The sequence below is a fragment of the Psittacula echo genome (assembly GCF_963264785.1).
Source record: "Psittacula echo genome assembly, chromosome: 10".
NCBI lineage: Eukaryota > Metazoa > Chordata > Aves > Psittaciformes > Psittacidae > Psittacula > Psittacula echo.
Window position 1 is genome coordinate 21,136,313 of NC_137741.1, and position 19,914 is coordinate 21,156,226.

Sequence of the window (19,914 nt, forward strand, 5' to 3'; positions counted from 1 at the left end):
GGGGCGGGCCACGGCCTAAGAGCTGCCTCCTCCTCTCAACATGGCGCCGCCTCCCTTTCCTCTTCCTTCCCCTTCCTCCTCTTTGCGGTTCCGTCCTCCGGGCCCCTCCGTTTTGGTTCCGGGGCAGCGGCCCCTTCCTGCGGGCGGGGCGGCGCAGGCTCGGCCCCGCTCGGCGCGGCGCGGCTCGGCTTCGCTCCGCAGTCCCGGGCCCGCCGCAGCATGTGAGCCCGCCGGGGCGGGGATGCTCTGGCTGCTCTGCGGCCCCTCCCGCGCCATGGAGACCCAGGCGTTGGTGATCCGCATCAAGATCCCTGACGGCGGGGCCGTCGACTGGACAGTGCATTCGGCGCCTCAGCTGCTCTTCAGGGACGTGCTGGTGAGTCCCAGCCAGAGCCCGGGAGGAGCGGGGTCTGCGGCTCCGGGAACGATGAGCAGGAGCCGGTGGGGAAAGTGGTGACAAACTCCCTGCCTGGGGGGCGGAAGGTGATGGTGGTGGTTTGTTCAGGGACGGGGTGTTTGCTGTCTCCTGTCTGCGCCTGAAAGTTGGAATGGGAAAGTGACTACAAGAAACCAGGGGCCTGGGGATGCTAGGAGTGCGGCATCTCGGGGTCTTGGCGTGACTGGGCGGTCAAAAGCAGCGCTTTACAGTGATTTAAAAAGTGGTCCTCCGGAAATTAGTGCCTCCCTGGCACGGTATCCGTGTGCTCTGCACTTGGGCTATGGCTGCTCTTGCTTTTGGTGATAGTGCCCATAGCCGTGCTCTGGGTTTGTTGCATCTCCTTTGCCCTGGACCGCCTTGAACTCCTGCTTGCCTTGTTTTCTCCCCACGTGCACATCTAGCATGCAGGGATACTCTGTTTACTCAGAAGTGGTAATGGATACTTATTAAGCTTACTGTTTCTTCTTAACTTCATCCTTAGCCCAGAGAAAACTCTCCTCCTTGTGTTCAGCTCATACTTAACTTTCTTCAGGATGCCCTTATCTTTCCTATGTAACACATCTCTGCTGAAGACTGTGTGCTGTAACAGGTTGATTTGCTGGAAAATGTTTGATGCCGGGCCTATGGGAGATTGCAGAGGTAACTGAGGCAGATGGCAGATGTTTCAGGTTTTGTTCTTCCTAATATTTAGCATTATCCAAGACTTTCTATAGATGGAGGAGAGAACTCGTGACAGATCAATGGGATTTTGGGGCAGTTTCCCCTTGGATCAAGCCTGGGACAACGCACTGTACCCTTCAAAGACAAGGGGGGTGAATCTCAGCCAGGTTTACTCCACATTCTGCTTCATGTGTTGCATTTTTCTCCCAATAAAGTGAGATAATTCCTGATGCTTGAGCTATCCTTTGGCATTTTAGAAGTACTGGACACTTAAGTTTAGTTGTATTACTTAAAAGTAAATAGGGAAGTGTTGTCAGATTGAAAGCATGGCTTTGCAAAACCATTTTGCTATTTAGTTGTCATCCTTGTTGTTTTAGCTTAAAAATAGCTGAGGGTACGTGGGCCTTAAACCAGGGCTGTGGAGTCTGTTTAACAAATATGTTGGAAAGAAGTGCTGTTGAAGCTTAAACTGCAGAAGCAGTTGGAACTGGAGCCTGTAGTTTGCTCTGAGCCTCTGACCCTACTGCGGTGCTAGCTCTGGAGGTGCAGGAGTGAGGAATGGGGACCTGTACTGAAGGCTAGAGAGGGCTTCAGTCAGGACAGCTTTAACTCAGTGGTTCGACCATATCTTACATGTGAGGTTGCACCTGCAGCTTCTGTTGTAGCTCCTACAGCTGCTCCATCAGGTTGCAGCTGATGCCTTTTTGACCTGAAGTTAAAATAAGCCTGTGTGTTCAGTTGTGATACAATGCTAAAAGGCAGAGTGCCTTTTGGAGTGAGGTCTCGAGCAGAAGTACAATGTTACTGCTGTTGAAGTAGCACCAATGGGCTTCACCTGCATTGATTTATTAGTTGTATCAGGGCAAAGTACTGAGCTCTGGTCTAGTGAGAAGCCCTTCTGTGAGGAGTATGAGTGGTTGCCTCCAGCATGCTGGGAAGAGCCTGGCAGGGCCCTTGATGCCTGAAGTGCTTCTAAGAGTCATTGTGGTCAATGTCCAGGGCCTGTGCTAGGCACTTCTACCCCAGCCAAGCACAGCTGCTGAAGTGGGGGGTGTATCCTTACCCAGTGGCTTTATTTAGCAAAGCAGAGCACTATGGTGAACTGCACCAACGGAGTGGCCATGTGTGCTGTTCACTCTTCTTCATCAGTGGACATCTCGGACGTGGGGATGAAGGGTGTTACGGCCGTGTTCATCTGGGAGCAGAGCTGTGCAGTAGCATCCTTGGATGATTGCCATTTTCATGTCAAAAACTCTCTTGTGCACTGTGAAATCTTTAGAGAAAAAAGAAGTTTGATAAGGTCTGAATTGTCTCAAGGCCATCACTTGGAGAGGGCTGGAGCAGCTCTGCTCTAGAGACAGGCTGAGAGAGCTGGGCTAGTTCAGCCTGGAGAAGAGAAGCCTCCGAGGGGAACTTAGAGCAGCTCCCAGTGCCTTAAGGGGCTACAGGAAACCTGGAGAGGGGCTTGGGACAAGGGCCTGTAGGGACAGGCCAGGGGGAATGGCTTTAACCTGCCAGAGGGGAGACTGAGCTGAGCTCTTAGGCAGAAGCTCTTCCCTGTGAGGGTGCTGAGGTGCTGGCACAGGTTGCCCAGAGAAGCTGGGTGTATCTGGCATCACCCTTCTGAGGTAGGTGCCATGATCTGCTTTGTATTAAGAAAGCCCCATAACATTATCTCATACCAACAAGATATTTTTATAATCACTATTATAGTTAATTTAACTAAATCCCAGCAGTGTGAAGAGCCGTGTGTATCCTTGCAGTGTTTCATGCTGTCACGCAGGACTATTTCCATCTTCCTTTTCCAGACAAGAAGGTGTGGTATAGAATCCCCAAATACCTTCTCAGTACCCATAGTGTACCATGTTAGAGTGAGGAGTCTGATGCTCAGGGTGCCTTGCATGCTTAATGACACATTTCTTAATTTTCAGCTGCTCTGATTCTGTCTCTTGGAGGAGCCTTTGCAGATATGTCATGGTTTAAGCCCAGGCCGTAAATTAGAACCACGCAGTTTCTACTCCCCCCCACCCGAGAGGGATGGAGAGGAGAATTGAAAGAATGTAACTCCCTCGAGTTGAGATAAAAACAGTCCAGTAACTAAGGTATAACAAATCACTACTGCTACCACCAATAATAATAATGATAAGAGAAATAACAAGGGAAGAGAATACGATACCGCCCGCTAGAAAAAGAGCCCGACCGAGAAAAGGACGTGCCCTTCCTGGTAACTCCCAGTTACATCCCTGGGCATGACGTGCTGTGGTATGGAATACCTCTTTGGCTAGTTTGGGTCAGGTGTCCTGTCCCTGCTTCCTCCTGGCTTCCCCTCCTCCCTGGCAGAGCATGAGACTCACAAAGTCCTTGGTCAGGGAAACATTCTGACCAGCAACTGAAAACATCGGCTTTATCAGTATTATTCCCAGGCCGAAAGTCAAAACCACAGCGCTGCACCAGCTGCTAAGAAGGAGAAAAACTGACTGCTGCTGCTGAACCCAGGACAATGTACTAAATGGTGTAGCAGGTATTCAACTGGAAAGCCTGATACCTGCTGGTTGCTGCTGGTGCTTGGTCTTGACGCTGTAGGATGGTGCTTGACCCATGGAAGCAGCTCTACTTGTATGCTTTAGCTTAGGCATTTTCTTGATTACTCTCTTAAACTGGGTGCTAAGAGCTGTTCTTCATAATGTCACTTTAAATATGCTCTGTGTATGTCAGCTTTGCAGAGCTGTGAGTTACCAGTAAATAGATTTATTTTTAAGGCACCACTAAATGAATTACAATAAGCTTATTTTTTTTCATCAGGCTGTCTGGATTTGTTTGCTCTGGCTGTCAGTGGAGTGTTGAAGCACTTGGTGTTAATTCAGGGTAACCTCATGATGTCATACTGAGATAAAACAAGTTTTAACTGAAACAGGAGTGTGAGCTGCAGCGTCAATATTTACCCTGTCCTTTAAAGCAGTGCTTCCATGTTTTCTGCTTCCTCACCCCAGAGAGAAATGCTCCACGGCTCTTCCAGGAGCAGATTTCAGCTGCTTCCTGAGTTTTCTCCTCTTTATTAGAGGCTTTTCAGTTTTGTAAGATAAAATAGAAGATGTCGTGGGACTGCTTGAACAATGTCTGCAGGTTGTATTTCATTGTTTGGGATCTCTGTTGTGATAGTAGAAAATCATCACACATGCATAATCTAATGCAATTTAGCATAATCCTTTAAGCTTGGGTCACTGAAAGGTTCTGCTGGAGGTTTGACCAGGGAAGTCTTATGTAGCTGATGAAAATGCTACGGTAACTACAGAGTAAGGGTGTGATTTCCCTCCCTCCCACTTCCTGCAGGGATAGTTTTCCCCAAATGTGTTGATTTAATACAGGTATTTAAAGCTGACCAGAACAAGGTTTTTGTGGCTGTTGGTAGTGTTTTTTTTCAACTCTTTATGTACTGTAAGACAGAGTTATGGTGCATGGTTCTTAAATTCATGTACTTGATTAGTACTCATTTTAAAGAAGTCCAAGTATACACGAACAGTTGTTCTGAATAGGGGCAGAACAAGATTTTATCATCTCTTCCAGTGCTATCGCAGCTTTGGGAGTCTTGGACCTTCCCTAGCAGGCATTTGGGACTGTCAGACCTGTCTCAGTACTGTGCTTACACACCTCTTACATACAGTTTAAATACCCCAGATTGGGCTTCTTTTCTGAGACAATTTTTAAATGGAAGCATCTGTGTGCCCACATAAGAACATTTTACAAGGGGCTTAAATCTAATAGGATTAAGGTGTGTTTGCTGAGGAATTTTCAATGTTTAACTAAGTGGATTTAGAAAGAATCAGTTCACAGTACAGCTGGGCAAGACTTAAATTTCCTGCTAGGAGCAGAGGATGCAGCTTGGCTGGCTTTTGACAGAGGACTGGCAGAGCTGTCAAACCTTGGAGAAGTATTTAAATGGAGGAATTTTCATTAACATGGCAACCTTTGGGGGGTGTTTTGCTTTTTTTATCTCCTTAAATTCACAGTCTATATAATTAGGTAGCTATATTGAAAATATTTTATCTTTTGTATGCAATTAAGAGTTTAAAATGAATCAATAGCATGTAGTTTAACATCTAAAAGGAAAAGATGAGAAAGTTGTAGAAATACTCTTTGCTTCACTTAGCTGTGTGGAAATCTTTAGGTTGCTTTTGCTGCTTTCTCATTTTATTAATTGTGGCTCTTCAGCATTGCACAGAATGTTTAATTTCCTGGATTTAGACTAAAAGCAAAAATAGCAAAAACAAAAGTGACAGGACAGTGATCACTAAAGCTCTGATGCAGGGGGGTGCTCAGCACCCTGAGATGCTCACAGTGCATGTACCACAATAAATATGGTTGTTCATTAATTTCTAATCACTCGGTGACACTGTCAGTGGAGAGATTGTCTGACATGAGAAATCAGGCAGCAGGAAGGAGCAAACCATGCTGTGCATTTATGCCGTGCCCTGACATGACATATTGCAGCCTTGCACAGGCTGACAGCAGCACATGCGCTGGGAGCCCAGGATGACTTCAGTCTGAGCAGTGATTTTTCACTGAATTTTGAGTAAATGCAGTGTGGAAAGGCTAGAAAAACCCCAAACGACTCTTCTTCTCTTGGTTTAGTTGTACAGAAAAGTGCTGGTTTGGATCAGAGATGTGTAACACTTGGAAGTGTTCGGTATATTTTGTGATGGGCTTGTGTATGAGTTGCACATCCCCTAAGGAAGGGCTTTCATGGCATCACCGTAACCCTGAGGCTGGAGGTTGTCTTCAAGGTTTGTGCATTCACTTCTTTGGGTGTTTTAATCAATGTGTTTGAATCCATCTGCTAAGGTTAAAAGTTTAGATTCTGATTGAGAATGACAAAGAGCCCTCCAAACTTTCCACCTTGCATGGAGCAGAGGCACAGTGCTGCTTTGCAAGGTCCATTTCCCTTTTGCTGGGTCCCACCACTTCCCAGGGCGGTTGTGGAGTGAAAGCAACAAAGCCTCATGCAGTCTCACAGCTCCTGTTTTAATTCACAGTGGCAGCCCTGAGCCCACCCGGAGCTGTTTATTACCCTACTCTCAGGTCAGGAGATGGAGCTGTGTGATGATATCTTGCAGTGGGAGGGAGGACCAGGACAGTTGGGAGATGGAGAGGAGGAATTGGGGTGATGTGAGCAGGACTGAGAGAGAAAACATGCTTTCTTAAATAAAAAGCCACTCATAAACCCGTTTTTATGACTGACTCAGATGAGTTAGATGTACGTTTTTCTATAACCTACGGACAAAATCGATTCTTTAAACTGTAAAACCAGACAACACTGACTTGTTTGCAAGGATGATTGAGTTATTTGAAAAGAAAGCAGTTCTTTCTCAAGGTAGCGTGGAGAGGAAGGAGGAGAGCACTGTGATTTATTTGTACTGATCTGTGTTGTGTGCTAGAAAGTTTGTAATTTTGGGGCAGTGGTGAGTAGCAGGTCTCTTAAGTCTTCAGTCTGCAGCTGGGGGTGACTATTCTAAATCATCTCATAGCTTAGACATTAGGAAGAAGTTTTTCCCTGTGAGGATGCTGAGGCGCTGGCACAGGGTGCCAAGAGAAGCTGTGGCTGCGCCATCCCTGGCAGTGTTCAAGGCCAGGTTGGACACAGGGGCTTGGAGCAAGCTGCTCTAGTGGAAGGGGTCCCTGCCTGTGGCAAGGATTGGCACTGGATGAGCTTTAAGGTCCCTCCCAGTCCAAAACATTCTATGATTTCCCATATGATACATAGCTAATTCTTCTTTACATTTTAGGATGTCATCGGTCAAGTTCTGCCAGATGCAACGACAACAGCATTTGAGTGTAAGTACGACTTGTATAAACTGTCTCCTTGGTCACATTTTAGGCCTGTCATTTTTTTAAATAAATAATGTTTATGCTCATTATATCTTACAATTAAATATTTATGCATTAATGCAAGTTTAATGCTGATACTGAACTAAGCAATATTTTATTATTTAATCATATCTTGAATGAGTATATTTCTACACCGTAGCTTTACTCACCAGCACGACTTTACCCTGCTCGTACTTTTCACTGCGGTTCTATTGCTTGAGTTAAATGAAAAGTATAAAGAACCTGTAGGTCTGAGGTTTTAAAAATTTAATCCTTCATTGGAAGAATCCAGAAGAGCAGCAGCTTTTCCAGAAATAGGGTGCAACAGACAGATTTGTACCAAATATAGCACTGTTAGAAATTAATGTTTCCTTTCCCTGGAACAAATGCCTGTGTTTTGCTGGAAAGAGGCTGTGGGTTTAGTTTTTCTTTTCTCCTTCTGCTGGGTTTGCGCTAAATGCACCATCTTCTGTCTCCTGTGTGAGAATAGGAGTTATTCAGCTTTGTCTCCTGGAGCAGATGTGAGAGCTGCAGCGAGATGGCACCAGGTTAGACTGGGGTAGTAGGAATAACCTCTAAAAGGCCACATGGGTCTGGCTGGGAATCTGGGAAAAGCAGCTGCTGTGTATGATCAGAGGAAGCTGCAGGTTGGGGTTGTCCATAATGGCACTTTCACCTCAGAAAGGGGGTTATATCATGTTTTTGCTGAGTTAGAAGAGCTCTTGGTGAGTATGTCAGTGCAGATTTAGACCTGTATCTGCTAATAGTCATATTTTAGCTCTGTTCTTTGAACCCTGTTTTGTTTTCTTTTCTGAGGGATTCCTGAGGGATTGTCCTATCTGGATAGCAAGAAGCTGCTAAGGGGAGTCAAACATCTGTGTCTTAGAGGATAAGATGCTGAGCTAGAGTTCTCTTCCAAGTGGAGAGGGCTCCTGCTATTCCCTTTTAATGCTTATTATATCTTTTTTTTCTATGTAACTCTGTGTTTTCCTTTGATAGAGATGAAATAGAAAGAAGGAGCTGGAGGGGATTAGAGGTGTTATATCAGTAAGGTAGTGATGCTGAAGGTGAGAGAGCAGATATGACAAGATAGGGCCTTGCACTCTTATTAGCATTTCTCCCCTCTTTAGAGCTTTATGGGTAATTCTGTGTGTAGATAATCAAAGGAAATACTGGTTTTATGGTCCTTCAAGTGCTTTTTATCTTTCTTTTCATATGTTTGTTTTTTCCCCTCCTAAAAATCCAGACACCTCAGAGTGGAGCTGATGTGTTAGTTCTCTGTAGCCTTGACATCTCTCCTGCACTGCTTTTTAAAACAAGACTTTGAGCAGGGACCTGAGCAAACCTAGGCTCCAGACCTTGCCAGGTTTTGTTATGATTTGTTAATATTTATTTTTCCCCCATCCCTCCCACATCCCCCATTAGCTTCGTTTGAACTTCATGCACCAGCAGCAGTCGCTGCAATCAGGGCAGTAGCCCATATTAATGGTACCATGTGTAGAACTTTCCTGGAAATACTTATTTCGTTGCGTCTTCTAACATCTGCTTCTGTGCTTTCAGTTCATGTCTCTAGTTTGTCGTTTACATCTGCACAAACCCATTTCCCCTGCCATTTAACTGGCATCTAAAATATGTTATGTGTGTTGATGCGTGATTTTCCTGGTTACTTTTTCCATATCAAATTCCTGGATTTCACCAGCTTAAGCTTCATTCTCACCTGCTTCATTGCTTCTTCAGATGTGGATAATTGCCATCCAGTGCAGGCTCCTCTGCTATGGGTTTAGTTATTGTTATCTCCAGTGTACCAGCCTTTGCAGCTCCTACCTGGGGCTGCACTTCTCCTGTTGGACCTTGATGTGGATTTCACCGTTGCATTACACAGCACTACAAATAAAATCACTAACAACATATGGCCTGTTATGATCCTTTTATCCAAACTCTGCCATTTTGTATGGTTGTGACACACTGCAGATTTTGTGAAGATTGCTTCATAATATTTGTTTACCATCTGCTGCACTCTATTTGGTATCTTGTGAGGATTTCTTCCTCCATTTTAAGTGACATTAGCAAAATCCAGCCAATACGTAGGATTTTTTGGTTCTACTTTTGCTTCCCTAATGTGCTGGAAAATCATATTGCTACGCTCTAGGCAAGTAGAGAAGCCTGGAAATCTTTCCAAACCCATGTGTCAGATCTCACTCGGTTTTGGGCTGTGCCCACTTAAATGCCATGGTATGAAAGCAGAGGATCTCTGCATGGATGAGAGATATGTTTTCTTCTGGTTTTGCTCTTTACAAGCATTGTCTGACAATTTCAGGTTTGGCTTTTTGAATGCCAGGTAACATTTTGTGCCTTTTCATCTGCACAGTTTTAATGTATTCTCTTTGTATCGCCATCAGGGATCTTGCCATTCTGAGAACTAGAGAGTTAATTTCTTAATCACTTGCAGTGAATAATGTGTGATTTTTATAAAGGTTTTGCAAGTGGCTCTGAGAATTTTCCACTTTTATCTTTTCCTTTTTTTGGTGGCTCCAGCTCTATTCCCTCAACCCAGGCCTGTTCGTTGGCTTTTATCTCCATATACTCATTTCTCTGTGTCACATTTCCCCTCTTCTGCATTTCGCTCTGATCCCTTCTGGATGGTGCATGGTATTTGTTGTGTTCACTATTCCAACAGCTGCTTCTTCAGCCTTTCCTACTCGGTTACACAGTGCGGCTGGGACTTGGGTTCTGGCCAGGTATCAGTTTTACAGCTCCTCCTCTTTGCTGCCTAAAACGTTTCCAGGCAAGGAAACATTCAGTTTCAATTCACTAACTCTTCTTAATCTTTTCATCATTCATGACTTGCTGCAGGCTGCTAACCCGAGCAAGTACTTTTAGCAGTCTGGCAGTTCACCAGTTAAATGTCAATGAGACGAGGTCCTTGCGGGACGTGTCTGTGCTGTCTGGTTCCTCTTCCAGCTCCCACATTTCCAGTGCCCCATAGTTCTCTTTCAGGACATTAAAAAAGTGTAATTCCGAGGTTTTTATGTTACTTTTTTCCTTATTGTTTGTCTCTTGTTTTGCTTTCTCTTCTGCATTGTTTTTCTCTTTTTCATTATAGCCTCAAAATTACCTGGTAGGTTTTCAGAGGTAAAATGAACAAACTCCTTTTTTTGTGTAATTTTAATTTGTTGGAACTCTTCCCTGATTCTGCTGCATAACTGGGAGCAAGAGTGAGTTTTCATCCAGGGATGTAATAGCGCATTTTTATGCTGATATAATACGCAGGTCTGTGATACCAGAGAGCATGTGTATCAGTTAGAGCATGTCTGTAGTGATGGGGACAGACAGACTGCCCCAGCCTCTGCTTGCGCCCTGAACTGGCCAGGAGCGGACCTGCTGTGGAAATGCACTTGCTCATCTCCCTGTTCGCACTCTTTGGTATTTGACAGGGGTTTGAAATATAATGTGTGTGTTGCTCCTCGATTTCCCAGTGCATGTTAGCCCAGGCAAAGGGCTTTTCTTTTGTAACCCTATGGCTTTCTGACTAGCTTGCCTTCACCCCAAAGCTAGAGTAATAAAAAGAACTTACTCTTTCACAGCTGATTTGGATAAAGCTGTTCCTTTATCTGGATGAGGTGCAGGTCTCCAGTGGGTGGAAGAGTGAGAGCTTCCCACAAGGAGCAGTACAGGAGGGGATGGGTGGACATTGCTGAAGGAACCTCACCGAGTGTCTCAGGAACTGCTGCCTGTGACATTGGAGTGTGTTGTTGCACCAGCTGGTGCTAATGGGGGGGATTGTGCCCCCCAGTAAATCTGTACCTGCTGAATCCACCGTATGTCTTTGGAAGGTCTTTTCCTCCTTCAGATCTTCATATTGATAATTCTTCCTGAATGCTTTGCTCTGCTGGAGCCTCTCGGGATCTTGCTGCCTTTCCTCTGGTTCTGGTTCTAAGCAGCCTCTTCCCTTACTCCAAAAGTGCCTTATCTGTGTTTGTGGCCATGCCTGAGCCTTCATCGTGAAAAATGATTGTCTGGTAATGCTGCTCCTGCCTCTGGCCTCCACTTCACCCACATCTGCTCAATGAACAAAACACAGACTGGTTTTACTGGTTCACAAACTTCATCTAAATTTCTTTATATAAACCTTGTGGATTAGTGCCCACTTAAAAAGATACCATTTTTAAGCCAGCATTGCTGTGCCATGAAGAAGCCAAGATGTCTGTGCACTTGTGACAGGGATGGGGGCAGAGGGATGGGAAGAACTTGGCACAGGGCAGGTGAGTTGAGGTTGGGTTGACAATAAGACCAGAAGCTTTTACTGGGAGAGAAACAGTTTTAGTTTTATTTTAATTTCTGATGAAAAACTGCCAAAACATAACTCCATCTGGGAGCATTGAAGCACACTCAGAAGCTGTACTTCATGTTTACTGTGTCAAGAGGATACCTTGGTGGTTTTCAGGAAGGGATATTATAGTGTACGTAAGGTGCTCGGCTTCTGGAGAGGTTCTGGCACTACAATAACTGTTGAGAGCAAAGTTTTGAGCACTTAGGGTGAAAACCTTACATATTGGAATTGTAAATATCCTTCTTCCATTGCTCACAAATGTAATGCATTTCTTTGTTAGATGAAGATGAGGATGGTGACCGGATTACTGTTAGAAGCGATGAAGAAATGAAAGCCATGCTGTCCTATGTAGGTATAGTATAACAAATGCTGATATTTTCCATGTTTCAGTTTGTGGTTTTTTGCTTGCATCCAAGTGTTAATGTCAGCTGCAGTGCTCACAGGACAGTATTCCTGTATTAAGTTAGAATAAAATATTCCTGTATTAAGTGTAGGTGTTTAAAAAACTGCATCACATGAGATACATGGACAGGCTTGACTTTTTCAAAAACAGAGACTTGTACACTTACTGATCATATCATGAACATTAAGAATAATGCATCTTAATGACTTTTGCATTAGGTATAGTGCAGGCTAAATGGACTATCAATTTCTTGTATTTTTTATGCAGTACTTAAAGTAACGGCTCATTAAAAATGAACCCCTGGGCTCTAAAAATTTTTCAAAATCTACTTTCATCTGGAGACTGTCTCACCCCTCCTCACAGAAGAGTTTCATTGTAGCTGCAGGCTCAGTATTCAGGGAGGATTTAAAGACGTATCTCTGGTTTTTAATACGAGAGAGATGTGTCTGTGTGTGCCTTTATGGACGTAGATGTGTGTAAAATCTGCCTAGGTACCTATAAATATTAAACCTGTCCACAGAAATAAAGTATGCAGTTAACTTCTTGAAACAAAATAATTTGAATATAGCTTCGTGTTGCAGATGTTAAGTGATTTTTTCTCACTTACATTTCCTTTCAACTGCAATTGATAAGCAAGAAAATAACAAACGGGTATTTTTTCTCCAAGCCAGATGGGCTGCTGGTTCCTTAGAAAGTGCACTGCTCGCTATAGTAACGGCTTTAATTTGGGCCATGTCAGAAACAAACCCCGTTTAGTACGGTTTGTAGGTGGGATTTAATGACTTGGTTCAGTTTAGTCCTCCACCAGTTCCCTGTTGCAGAGAAAGCAGAGCAGGGACATGCTTGGATCACCTCCATCGTGCCTGAGTCTCTGCTTAATGGATCCCTCTTGGGCACACATTCTCTAGTCTTTGGCAGAATAATGTAGTTTTGTTGTTGTGAACTTAGCACGTAAATATATCAAACGATGAATGTTTCTCATGAAGGAGGCTCATATTTTCTCATATTTTCTATCCTCTATGGAATTCTGATCCTTTTGATATCTGCAGAGGTTGTACTATTTCTTGCCTTGTGCAGGCTGGAGTGGACATTGGTTGACTGGAAGTCTGTCAGCAAACCCTGGTTCAAAGAGACTTTAGTCATTGCCTCTGACTTAATCCTGGGGTCAAAGAAGTGCAGGTTCCAGATGCTGGTGATTGATCTCTGTGCAACTCCCAGGATTTATTAAATAAGCCTCTCCCATGTGCAGTTTCCTTTCCAGAGGAGGTGAAACCATTCTATTACAAGTTTGATATTAAAGAGCATAAGACAGTTGTGTCAAAGAAAGGAAGAAAAATCTTGCTGCAGTCAAAGGGCTTTTGGGCTTGTTTGAGGTTTATTTTGTTCTGTTTCATACAGCTGGGTCACTGGTGATGCTTCCCCACTGGAATTCCTGTGTTTCTTGATATTTTCCCTGATAAAATGTCTGCCATTTTTGCTGGAAAACTTGAGTTTTCCTGACACAGTCTTAAGATTAATCATGCCTTTGTAAGGTCATCTTTTTGCTATGCTTCCAAGCTTACTGTTAAAGTTTCAGTACATTAGAGTTATGATTGCTCAACTCTCTGCTTTCCCTTAAAATTATGGGATGTCTGTAAATGACTTCTTTCTGCTTCAGCAGCTTTTCTTCTCTGAAAATTTTCCCTTCAGTTTTAAACTAGTTTTCTATTTGAGTGCTGCACTGGTGGTTTAACTTTCTAATATTCTATAGGTGTCATTTGGGGCTGTGTTTAACAGAAAACAAATGTTCTTATCCTGCAAGAAAAGCATTGAATTTCCTGTAATCTTGAAGAATATACGGGGGAAGAAAAAAATACTCATTTTTGACTATTTTGAGGCCTGCCACAAATATTTGGAGGATTGGACAGCTGCTGAAATATTTCTAGGAATTTTGACATGGTGCCGTTTGCCTCCAGGTCCAGTGTCCTCCCAAATGAAAGCAAAGGGGTTTGTTTCAGTTTAATTCCCTGAGGATACACATCTCTTCCATGGAGGTATGACACAGTGATTGGGGAAGATGTTCTGAATCATGCACCACCTCTTATCTTAAGCTCTTTGGTTTCTGAACTTGGCAGAAAGTTATTTTAGGCAGTTCTGGAGTTATTTTAGAGTATGCAGAAATACTCTCGTGTTATGTCAGTGCAAATACTGTGGGATGGTGAATAAAGTCATTTTTGTACTGTGCATTGCGGTTAATTACAGCCAGCCATTGAACAGCAGTGGAACTGCACTTTAGCTGTTGTCTTGTATCAGTATAAAAAGGCAGTAATTTTTTTGACAGGCACTGATTGGAAAGTTGCTTGCAGCTTTCTGGAAGCAAGGGGTACATGCTCTGGATCAATAACTGGCAAATTTTCCATTAAAAGGAATACCTGAACAATGTTCCAAATAGCCACTGGCATCTTAATTTTCCATGGAAACCTCAAATGCTCATGTGTGGAGGCCAAGTCATTTTCAGACAATTTTTCCAGACTACTTGTTAACAGTTATTGCTGTCCCAAAAGGTTGACAACTTACATGATTGATATTTCATTTACTTGTCATCACTGTTTGAGTAATGGAGAGGGCTGTGGTTTTTTCTTTCTTTCCTTCTGTTTTTTTCCTCTCTTTTTTTGGTAGGGAACCATCTCATATATGTTTAGTTTAGTTTATTATTCTAGAGAGTATGTCATATGTGTTTATACTCTGTGTGTATATGTATGTCTATATGTAGATCGTAGAATGCCACTAGTAAAATTATAATAAAAAAGTTTGGTTTTCTGAAGCAATTTTGGCTCCCAGTGGAGCAGGAGATTCCTTCACAGCTCCATAACTAGTAGGTACCAGTGACACTTCTTTACAAAGGGATATGGGGATGTGGGAGAGGATTTGGTGTGTTATTCATGACCCCCTGATCCCATATAAGTCTGTGGAGTAGTCCTGCCTCCTGGAAGTTGATTGTTTCAAGAGTGAGCTTTTGGGATGAAGAGCTTTGCTCTGTATAAGCATGTGGTTATTTAAGGTGTAGATTTTTGTTTGTACTCTAATATCAGTGAGAGGCCACCCTCCAAAGTCTGTGGTGAGATTTTAGTGAGGGGAATGCTTTTAGCAGCAAGCACCACATTAGATGTACACACAGGAGGTGGGGCTGGATGGGTCCTTAAACCCTAAGCAAAACCTTCGTAACAGGTTTTTAACAAAAAGGAAATGTCTTCCTGCTTGGCACAAATGTGGAAAACGGAAGCAGTAGGAACTTCTGCGTGTAGATTGATTTTGGTGTCCATTTAACATTTGCTTACTCCTGTGCATATTTCATCTCATTGTAAGAGGAAAGTGTGCTGTAACATTAGCTAGTTAATAAACTTTTGTCTTATTTAAGTTGAATAAATAAAAATGCTTGTGTTACAGGAAGCCATCAAGTGTGAGTGAAATACGCATGGCTTGTGTATTTCTGTGGCTTGATTCCGCAAAGACACAGAAAAGGGTTTTTTTTTTCCTTGTTGACATCCATTCTTGCCAGTTTGAGTAACAGTATCACAAGCCTCTGGTAACAGTGACACGCTGAAGTCTTAGACCACACTCAGCTGGTGAGAATTAGCTTGAAAGTCAGTGGTGCTGCACTGATTTATGCCATGAAGATCTGGCCCACAGCCAATGTGTTTGCTTCAAAAGATGTTTGGTGGTTGCAGAAGAAACGCGCTTTGTGATGTGCTGTCAACATGTAACACGTTGTGATGAGAGATGTGCAGGTTGTAGGCAGTAAACTCATAGCAAGGTCCGTCTCGTGCCCCAGGGTTGTCTGGTTGTGATGTTAAATGTCCTGTCTGGTGAATGTTCACCCCTCCTCTGGAGTGAGGGTCAATTAAAAGAGGCTAATAGAGATTTCACTGTTTAGTCCAAATCTTTATTTCTTTATTTAATCCCACTCTTCATCCTCATCCTCATGAGGATGCCATCCCATGAGAAGCCACTTCTCAGGCTTCCTCATACCACATTATATATCTTATGTCTTCTTGGGTCATGACGTTCTCAGATACTTTTGCATCCCTTTTTGGCCATTTTTCACCTTTCTTTGTCAATAAACTTCTCCCTGGTCACTCTTGGCAGTTCCTGTGGAGTCCAGGGTCTCAGCATGTCTGCAGTGGCTTTCCATTGCCTGCCGTACTGTGTGTTAGATGTGCATACTGAGGCAATGCACAGCATCTCTCCTTACATGGGATGTGGGCCCAACTGCCCTGACTGTGCTTCATCACTGCAAGTTCTTGGATGGTTTCCAGATCCTTTTCTCCCTCAGAGTTTTCCTAATAGCACACTTTGTGCTTATATTTACAGCATTTCTTTGTTTCCGCATTTGACTGTTTTTTCCCAGCTTCTCCAGGTGTGGCAACTGCTGTGTTTGCTGTAAATGTTGCATTTGCTCGCTCATCTGAAGTATTCCCAGGCTTCAGGTGGGCCTGAAACTTGTGTAGTTGAGCCAAGAACAGATCACTGGGCTGGAGTTAGTACTAATGCAGCCTCTGGGTTGCCTTCCTCCCATGCCACTTCATTGTGTGAGCATTGCAAATGGTCAGAAAGCATTGTAAAAGCTCATGTACTATAGCAGTTAAACAAAAATGAAATTCATTGAATTAACCAGTCCATAAGAGCTCTTACTACATGTATACAATACTGAGTAATCTCTTTCTTTATTCTCTTTGCAGTATTACTCCACTGTAATGGAACAGCAAGTAAATGGACAGTTAATAGAGCCTCTACAGATATATCCAAGAGGTAATGCTGAACAAATTCTAATCAACAATGATGATATCAGTAAACTGTTTCATCAACAATTATGGTTTTGGGGAGGTTTAAATGCACGTAACATGATGTTTACCTCTTAATTTGGATAGAAGGATTCATTATTGTGGGGAGTGTAGTGAAAACTACATTTATTGCATATAAAATAGCTAATTTACTGGAGTAAATTAGACTAACTAGATTCAGTTTGCATAGAACATATTTAAGCACATTTAAAAACCTCATCGATGATGGTTCTGCATGTATTCAAAGCAGATGAATAACTTAAGTTTTGGGTACTTAAGAAAATGGAGCTTTGTTAAGATCTTCTAATCTCATTGATCAGTTTAACAGACTGTCGTTGTTCACTTTGAAAACGGGAATCTGTCAGTCACAGCAGCTTGATCTGTGACACATTTTAAGTAAGATCTTGGGCACTTAACAGTGGTATCCAAATGATTCTAAGTACTTTAATAGTCCTCCTGAACAGGGAGAGGTGTAATCAGGTATGTGGGCAAGGCAATTAAAAAATAGGTCATCTACATCCTGAACAAAAATCCGTAGGCAGCTGGTTCGGTTTTTGGGAATGCTCTGCTCTCTCTGAACTCCAGTAATGGTTAAAGAAAGACTGATACATTACATAACTCCACTGATTCATTCAGATGCTCTCTTTGAATCTGCTTCTTAATTGATGAAACAGGTTTAAATTCTCCAAGTAAATCTCCCAGCAATAAATTAATTGAAATAATTAAAAATGAAACTGTTCTCACTTAACTGATATTACACAAATAATCATACCATGAGTTTCCCAATTAAACATTCTCGACTTCCATTACTTACAACTCTCTGAAGTTTGAATTGGGCAATTAACCAACAGCCTTCTCAAACATATGCTAATAAGGTCTCCAAAGGAGGCTGGGTTTCCTGTAGTTTAGTGTGCTCCTGTGGAAGAGAGACCTGAATTCAAGGGGAATACAGAGATTATTCTTTTATGGCTCAGACTGCAGGATCCCATTGAGAGGGGGACTCCAGAGCTATCAGCAGTCAAGATGTGCTCTTGTGAGATGAGTGCAAGAGTGGCTGTGAAGAGGGAAGTTGCCTTCTGCCTCTTCCCAGGCTGAGATGTGAGGGTCTCAAAGGGTCCTTAGAGAAAGGCTGAGACCTTTCTCTCTGTACAAGAGTCCTCTTCTGTAGAAGACCATTTAATTACTGATGTACTCCATGTCTAAAAACACCGACCACCACTTGCAAGAAATAAAATGCGAGGCTTTCATGTGGCTTGGAGAAGCTGATCTAGTGGGTGATCCTAGTAGGCAGGGAGCCCTTCTTGGAAATACAAGGCAATTTGATATACTTCCCCTTAAGCAAGCAGTTAAAGGAAGTTGTGATGTGCTCAGTAGCTGCATGCCTCAGTGTTTAAAGGGACGTTTAAGATTACAAATCAGGCTTAACCTTCTTTTAGATTCTCCTTTTGTGTTGTTCCTGAAGAACCAGTCAAGTGGATTCCCACTCCTGCCTTCTTTTTGTATTTGCTTTACATCCAAGAATAGTCTTTGTACAGATTCAGAATTCATCTTCATGCTGCTGAGGATACAATCCCCATGTATTATTTCCACATTTTCACCATTGGCTCAACTACATGTGTCTCCTGGGTTATTTCCTCGTCAGTGGCTTGTCACTGATTCTGAGCTGCTTTAGAGCTGAGTTGCTGTTTCATCTTTCCAAATCACCTTCTTAAAACATCTATTCTTTCTAGGTTACAGCTTTAAAGCTACTCCTTTCATACCCAGCCCACCTCCAAGTTCTACTGCTGGGCTTCTGCAGTATTGAACAGAATGTGCTTTCCTGCACTGTTTTCTGTCTTCTCATCCTGCCTCTAATGAACATCTCAAATTCTGTTAGCACAAGCACTTTTCTTTCATGCCCTTTTGCCCATGTACTGCAGTTTAGATCCCTGTCAGTAATGTGCAGCTTTCTGCCTGTAATTTCAGGTTCTCCCTTCTTAGGAGCTTTCTTTGCAAGGACAATCTTCCTTTGAGTCCTTTTCCCTTTCTGCCTCTCTCACTTCTGAGGAAGCTTCCCAGTTGCTGTCTCCAGTCAGCACCCGAAAACTCTTGCCTTCCATACAGCCTGCCAGTAGTAATGGTCCATGTGCCTTCCTGCATTACCTTGCCTGTGCTATATTTGTTTGATAACTTAAATGTCTTTAAGGGAAAAAAATCCTATTTGGTGTATTTTTTTCAAGGAAATGTATTGTTGCTGTCTAGGTAATAAGAGCCGGAGTTCTTTTTTTATAGTGAAAATAAACTTCTGTGTGTGCATATATAGAAATAAGGGTATGTTTGCATACACACAGAGATATATGCATATAATACATATATATATCCTATGATGTATATACATATAGGGATATATATCCTGTCTATATCTCTATATATAGATATAGAGATCTATATCCTGTCTATGATATATGTGTATATATATAAAAATATATACTATGATATCTATGTATAGAGAGATATACAGATATATATATCCTATGATAGGTATATCCAATCTGTGCAATTCAAGGTGAAGATACCATTCAAATACGTACCATAAAAAATATTATTCTTTCAATATCTTGTTCAAAATGTTGATTTTCATCTATCGGAAAAAAGTATAATATGCTTATATGTATATTTTATAATAGTTTGTTGGTTTCTGATTGACTTATTTTTAATGCTCACACTATCATAATATTTTTCTTCTTTAAGATAGATGCTGTAATTTCTGATGTCATTTAAAGGCATGTGGCCTGGCCCTAACTGATGTGTTTAATAACTATCATCTGTGTCCTTCTGGCTAATAAATAGTTCTGTTTCCTGCTGTCAAAAATTGAAGGGAAATGCATGTGCATCAGAGAAAGAGAAAATCAAATACATCCCTCCTCAGACAATCAATCAAAAGTGACAGGCCCTTTAACATACAATTTGTAGGGCACTGTAGTTTTAAAATGGGAACTGTCTGTAACATGTAGCTGGAAGCCTTTGTGGCTTTAACGTTTGACAAAAGCACATCCACTGAACAGAAGAACAAGGCAATATACACGTGGAGAGACTTAAGGAAAATACTTTCTCCTCAAGCAGCAAGTCCCTCTCAAAACATAGACATCATCCTAACATGCCATATTTGTACATCTGTGTCCAAAATGCAGCATTTTGCATTGCATTTATCCAGGATTCGGTTGCTGTTGCCCCTGACATGTTTTACTCTACGTTTAAAACCAACTGCCTGTGTTTGACAATGTGACTAATTCATGACATGTGGCAGCTGAGTCCTTTAAAATGTATCTTACAAATATTTCTGTTAAATGCCAGGAAAAAAAATACAGCATGTGAAAATATGGTGACATAGGATTTTAATTTGAGTTACAAAAAGAATCTG

General features: G+C 42.4%; 1 protein-coding gene across 2 annotated transcripts in view; it reads left to right on the top strand.

Moving 5' to 3' along the window:
* The first annotated feature begins 226 nt into the window (after nucleotides 1-226).
* Nucleotides 227-19,914, top strand: part of MAP2K5 (mitogen-activated protein kinase kinase 5) — a 122,532-nt gene continuing 102,844 nt past the window's right edge. For both annotated transcript variants that reach the window (XM_080626543.1, XM_080626544.1), the window contains exons 1-4: nucleotides 227-376; nucleotides 6,880-6,928; nucleotides 11,572-11,639; nucleotides 16,413-16,482. In XM_080626543.1, the coding sequence (XP_080482669.1) occupies nucleotides 242-376; nucleotides 6,880-6,928; nucleotides 11,572-11,639; nucleotides 16,413-16,482 (322 nt within the window). In that variant the 5' untranslated portion in view covers nucleotides 227-241. The remainder of the gene's footprint in view (nucleotides 377-6,879; nucleotides 6,929-11,571; nucleotides 11,640-16,412; nucleotides 16,483-19,914) is intronic.